The sequence below is a fragment of the Aplysia californica genome, unplaced genomic scaffold (assembly GCF_000002075.1).
Source record: "Aplysia californica isolate F4 #8 unplaced genomic scaffold, AplCal3.0 scaffold00624, whole genome shotgun sequence".
NCBI classification, from domain to species: Eukaryota; Metazoa; Mollusca; class Gastropoda; order Aplysiida; family Aplysiidae; genus Aplysia; species Aplysia californica.
Genome location: NW_004797894.1, coordinates 394,631 through 400,968, shown reverse-complemented (window position 1 = coordinate 400,968; position 6,338 = coordinate 394,631). Strand labels below are relative to the sequence as shown.

The 6,338-nt window shown below is 42.2% G+C and overlaps 1 protein-coding gene across 3 annotated transcripts in view; it reads right to left on the bottom strand.

Moving 5' to 3' along the window:
- The window catches only part of LOC101846379 (membrane-bound transcription factor site-1 protease), a 107,219-nt gene that overhangs the window by 9,665 nt on the left and 91,216 nt on the right, over positions 1-6,338 (bottom strand). For all 3 annotated transcript variants that reach the window (XM_005107720.3, XM_005107719.3, XM_005107718.3), the window contains exons 18-20: positions 4,590-4,772; positions 2,317-2,393; positions 1,348-1,443 (exon numbers count right to left, since the gene is read on the bottom strand). In XM_005107720.3, coding sequence (XP_005107777.1) covers positions 1,348-1,443; positions 2,317-2,393; positions 4,590-4,772 — 356 coding nt within the window. The remainder of the gene's footprint in view (positions 1-1,347; positions 1,444-2,316; positions 2,394-4,589; positions 4,773-6,338) is intronic.

Genomic DNA, 6,338 nt, shown 5'->3' with positions numbered 1-6,338 from the left:
TGTGTGTGTGTGTGAGTGTGTGTGCGCGCGCGTGTTTGTATGTGTGTGCGCGCGTGAATGGGTGCACTAAGTTTTAGTACGGTTTTACGGTGCTTGCAACTGCATAAAGTCATATCAGCGTCAAGGGGTAGATGTCAACAGAGAAGTCCAAATATCAGGTTCACTCTGCTCACCTCTCCAGTTTCTACAGCACAAAGTCTGCTTCGACTGTCACTATCAAGGCCCCCCGGAAATAGCAGTTCACAAGAGAGTGACAAACAAACAAAAGAAGTAGAGGCAAATGTCCATAGTAAGGATGAGGAAAGAAAAAGCAGCAGTTCCCCCTATGTTGTTCCGGCACAGTATGAGTATGACATTGATAAATCAGCCCATTTACAATTCTACTGTGCATAAGAACATGTTAATATCACCCCTTTGTGAATAGCCTAAAGACTTCAGTCAGTAGTACAGCACTGGTGTGTGTGTGTGTGAGTGTGTGTGTGTGAGTGAGTGAGTGTGTGAGTGTGTGTGTGTGCGTGCGTGCGTGCGTGCGTGCATGTGCGCCTTTTTCCCCTCTTGCACATCTTCTGTAGAGGATCCAGAAACCATCCGTACACTCGTTTTTTATGATACTTTGTTCCATTGTTGTTTCCCAGGACCTGACTCAGTGCTTAATGCTTAAGCAGTGATATTTCCCATCGCGACATTAGGGAAACACTGCTTTACCTAAAGAGGCTTTTCAAGAAAGAAACACCAACACACTCATCCTTTACAAAGCCCTTGGGTTATTTGGTGGCGTCGGTGGCCTAGTGGTTAGGCTACCGGACTCGTAATCGTGAGGTTGCCCATTCGGGGTTCGAGTCGCAGGCCCGACGTTGTGTCCTTGAGAAAGGCACTTCACACGAATTTTCCTCACTTCACCCAGGTGGGAACGGGTATCCGGACATAAACAGCGAAAGATCTTGAGAGTATGTTAGTGTTTTAGAGCGCCTATAACAGTAGCTTGCACTGTATGCATAATTTCAGAAATTCTTTTTTGCATAAAACCGCAGGGAAAGAATTATTCCTCTCAGCCCCGGCTCGAGCTGACAAGTGAAGTCCAAGCAGCCTGCCTCTTCAATCATCTAACTTGTGAGGGCGGAAAACAATTATCAGTCCAATTTCCAAGAGCAGGAAGCACTCACAAAGGAAGACCAAGAAAGACCTGGATCCAGGGTGTGAAGGATACCCTGAGAACATTCAATATCCCTCCCAGCAAGGCCTTCAAACTTTCTAGAGACAGGAAGCTCTTTCTCCTGTCGACGCCCAAGAGGTACAAGAGGACGGCTAAAGTAAAGTAAAGGTAAAGTAAAGTAAGGAAGCACTCACCAATCTAGTGGGTCGTTCTTCATGCGTAGGTTGTCCCGCGGAAAGTAGCCCGGAGGGTAGCGGAGGTTGTGGTACTGATCCCACAGGATACGTTTGCTGGAGGTGGGAGGAGGAGGAGGAGGAGGAGGAAGAGGAGGAGGAGAAGAGGTGGAGAGAGAAATATCGGATAAGTTTGCACTCAATATTGTTGGAAAAAAATAATGAGAGAACAAAATAAAATCAAGAGCATTTAACACAGCATGAAAGAAAATATTTTTTTACAAGTCCTCTCCCTACTGAAACAATTTTACAAAATTACTTAAATATATGTCCAGAATGAAGCTAATGAAGTACAAATTAAAGAAGTCAAACTTCGAGAAAATGGTACCAGTTGAAAATCTATAGATTTGACCTATGTCGCTATTTTAGGCCGATATCTCCATTCACAGATTCCGAGTAACAAACTCGTTTTGTCAGCATGCCTCTCAAATAGACATGCACTTTTCAGCACTGTCAGGTTATTTATGAGGTGGTACCTCCGAATTTAACATCAATCTCTAATAAGACAGATGGGTTTCTCTCTTGCCCTTTTTAACTCCCAGTGGGGCATAGGCCATCAGCAACATTTCAGACAGATGGGTGGAGGGCCTTAAAAACTCCAAGTTCAAAAGTGTCCCACTTGGGATTCGATCAAGGGCCATCCACTCCATGGTCCAGCATTATACCACCGGAGCTGACACACCGCCCATGATAAGAATATTAACAGAGATTTTCGTGAAATATCGAACAATTCTGGAATTCACCAAATGCAAAATCATGTATTTTAAAGACTCAATGATAATATGTCTGTAACATTCAAGTCACAAAAGATGAAAGAAAAATTTGTAGGATTTAAACAATATTAAATTAACAAAGATTAGAGATTAAGACACACTTGGAGTGAGGGGACTATTTCATATCCTTGATGAAAAAAATATAAAAGGTTCTTACTTTCTCGGTGGCGTTGGTATAATTTTGGCTCGGATGGGCAGAATAATCGTTGACCTGCGAGGCTCTGTCTCCTCCTCCTGAAGACAATACAGATGGACATATTAGCATGTTTTATGTTTTAGTAAGAGTTTTACGGCACTTGCAACACAATAAGGTCATATAAGTGCTGAAGATTAGAGGTGTTACAAGAGAGTAACAAACATAAAAATGAGAGAGGGGAGATAAGGACGATAGATAGGAAAGAAGGAGCAAACCACACCAGAACACCCGCCAACCACCCGCATATTAGCATGAGATGGAAGGAAGTGAAACATATTCACGTAGTTCACATTCTGTTTGATCTAAATAATTAGGAAGACATTCTGTTTGAGTAAAGATAAACACATCAAAACAATAATGGTCATTCAGTGCTGGGGAAAAAGTAACAAAGACGGACAGAAACAACAGAGGGAAAGTAAAAGAAATAAAACCTACCAGTGGCACCCTCCAACCACCCATAGACATTCAGTCCCCATTACCAAAAACAAAACAAAAACAAGAATAATAAATTGTAATGACCGTTTCTGAAAAAAAAAGAAATGTAGGTCAGATTTCTGCATATACGCTGTTTCAAATGATAGAAAGATAAAGATTGTAAAGACATTCAGAGAAATATCAGAGTCGGAAATGTGAAGTGCCTAAACTGCCACAGTGTATATGGTCGCTTTTAAGCACAAGGGGGCTATCCCGAAAAAGTGCTGTTTTGAGAAAATCAAAGGTAAAGTTTTTCCCCCATTTTCAGTTTCTTTTAAAAAACAAGGAGAGTTTTCTCTATAACCAAACAAATATACACATCAAGAAAACCAAACTTCTCCTATAGGTAGGGCAATGCCCATTTTTGGTGCAGGTCAAGATTTCTGGAATCCCCTAAAATTTGGGCTAGCCCGCTTGTCCTTGAAAGCGACCATATCCTCTAGGAAGCAGGCTGCTCCAGCCATGCCTGGTAGAGCCACCTGGGCTGAGGGGGATACAAACCCCCACAATAAAGACAGAGATTCTCAGTAAATAAAACCAGGGATGCCACTCAACTTTTTTTTTAAAAGCTGAAAATCCATGCGCCACGGTCTTGCTAACATATGAATATCAATTAAAAACCCAAAGGTGTTTTTTTTTTTCCAACTATAGATTCTATCTCGATCTCAGTAACAGAATAGCGGATCAGGATCAAAATACCGAAAATACCAGAAAAAAGCGGAAAAGTGGCATCCCTGATAAAACACTTTCCAACTGGTGAGTTGAACTCACTTCATAAGAGAAGAGTATACCCATTACACAGCAGTAGGTACGAGTGGTGACACTTTGTCAAAACACGAATATCATAATTCAGGGCTCCGAGCAAAGAAATAAAATATTAGACTGAAATAATAAAGGCATAACAAAACACATTCAACACACACAAAAAAAAAGCCGCAACACAAGAACTATAATTGTGTTTTCTTTAGTAATTTCTCAAATTACCCTGGCCTCTTGCAACTTTAAGAGTAGATCCATTGAATAACATCTACTGCTCAGTGTCAGACTCAATCACAGGCCACTTTTCAAACGGTGTCTTGCGGGGGAGCACCAAGTATTGTAACTAAGGGTTCGGTGAAAATTACGTTATGACATATTTCAAGGCACTGGGAGGGGGCGCACGCTCTTTAAAAATCTCAATCACGCAAATATTTTGCAGAAATACATGTTAAATAAAAATTCCATTTATTGTCGATGCATACAGTGGTGAAAAGTCAGTTTTTTGCTCCTCCAGCAAAATTTGAAAAAACTCAATTTAGGATAATCGCGATGCTACCCTGTGGTACAACAGTCTGACACTGCTACCCTGTGGTGTGACAGAGTCTGACACTGCTACCCTGTGGTGTGACAGAGGCTGACACTGCTACCCTGTGGTATAACAGAGTCTGACACTGCTACCCTGTGGTGTGACAGAGGCTGACACTGCTACCCTGTGGTATAACAGAGTCTGACACTGCTACCCTGTGGTGTGACAGAGGCTGACACTGCTACCCTGTGGTATAGCAGAGTCACACTCACACTAAGCAGTCTGATACCCTGCGGTATAACAGAGTCTGACACTCACACTAAGCAGTCTGCTACCCTGTGGTATAACAGTCTCACACTCACACTAAGCAGTCTGCTACCCTGTGGTATAACAGTCTCACACTCACACTAAGCAGTCTGCTACCCTGTGGTATGACAGTCTCAAACTAAGCAGTCGACATGAGTAGTAATCTCACCTCAGGGGGAGACTCGACAACAATGGTGACCTGTCCCTTGGCGATGCCTTCCCACGATGCAGCGTCCTTAGCGGCCGTGATGGAGATGGCCAGGTATCCCGACCAGGGCCAGAGGTCCGAAGAGTAGGAGAAGGAGACGTCGATGTAGTTGCCAAACTCAGGGGTGTAAGTCTCCCATTTGGGCTGGTGAAGAGAACAGAATAAACCCTTGAAAAAATTGAGTACAGACCCACATGTGCCCATATTGGAGTCCTGACATGGTGGAATCAGGTGTTCATCAATTTCTGGGCATATAGAGTTATTGGTGTAAGTATAGTCTTAAAGCCTGATCATTTGCCTTGATTTAGCTGAAAAAATGCCATTTTGTCTTAAACAGAAGTCAAGATATTCACGGTTGAAGGAGGTGGGGCTCATCGAGTGTTGAGGAGAATATTAAAAAGAAAATGGCCACCAAAGTCAGGCGACTTCTAAAACTGTAGAGTCCATGGCAACTGCAAATTTACATGTTATTTACCTTTGATCAATGTTTTTTCAGCAAAATGCGTTTTTGAATGGGCATTAAAGGTGCGCTGGAAAATGCCAATTTATTCGATTTCATTATTTTGATGAGCGCCTGGTTTCACAACAATGCTACCCGTTATCATACGTGTGTTCTTTCTGTATTTGAGTAAAGATTAGCACAACGGGATAACCGTCATTTCAATTTGGGAATAAGCACGACAGATTGACAGAAACAACAGAGAAAAAGAAAAGAAGTATCTAAACATCGACAAAGTCATTTAGAGCTGGGGGGGTAAGACAGACAGACAGAAATACTAGGGAGAAAGAAAAGAAGTAAGACCAATCAGTGGCACCCACAGACTACCTGCATTAACAGGCCATTCCAGGATAAAGGAAACTGCAGCCACACATACACAAATAACGTGGGGATTAAAACAGTTTTAGTAAGAGTTTTACGGCATTTGCAACACAATAAGGTCATTTAAGTGCCAAAGACTAGAGGAGCTCCAAGAGAGTAACAAACACAAAAAAGAAGGAGGGGAGATAATGACGATAGATGTTTGATAGGAAAGAAGAAGCAAACCACACCAGAGCACCCGCCTGCCCGCCAACACCCACAACGTGGGGATGAAGGCCGGAAGGTTGCCTCTAAGAAAGCTATCAAATAATGAGGAATGACTCCATCGCTGTTTAGAATGATTTTCATCAAACCATCATCCGTATTACGTGCGTCGCTGAGGTTTCATTACTATGGAATGGCCCATATATCTGTCTATACTTTTTTAGTTTTTGCTGAGGGGCATACACCCATGAGACACAATGGACGTCATTTTGAAAGAGAAGCACCCTCTCCAGACAAAAAAAATAATTACCAACCTTCAGAACGTTTATGACATAATTGTCAAACTCTTACTAAAATAAACAACACGTATCATGAGGTTAGCCAAGTGCAAGGAAGCAGGATAGAACAACAATAACGTTAAAACAATCAGACACTGATGAGTTCTAGGTACGCCCAGTGTCCACATGGCAACGAATCTTTTCCCCACTGAAGCAGACCAGGACAATGAATTACGGTCTCTGGACCAGGATACTGGGAACATGGTAAAGAAGAGGGTGGCAATCCAAAACCACGCGTCCACCAATCACGTGATAATAATAAGGAAAAATAACCCGAGATACATTTTGTGAAGGTAAAATAAAGGAACAAGACAGGAAGCCTCACTGCACAGAACATTCTATTTATTA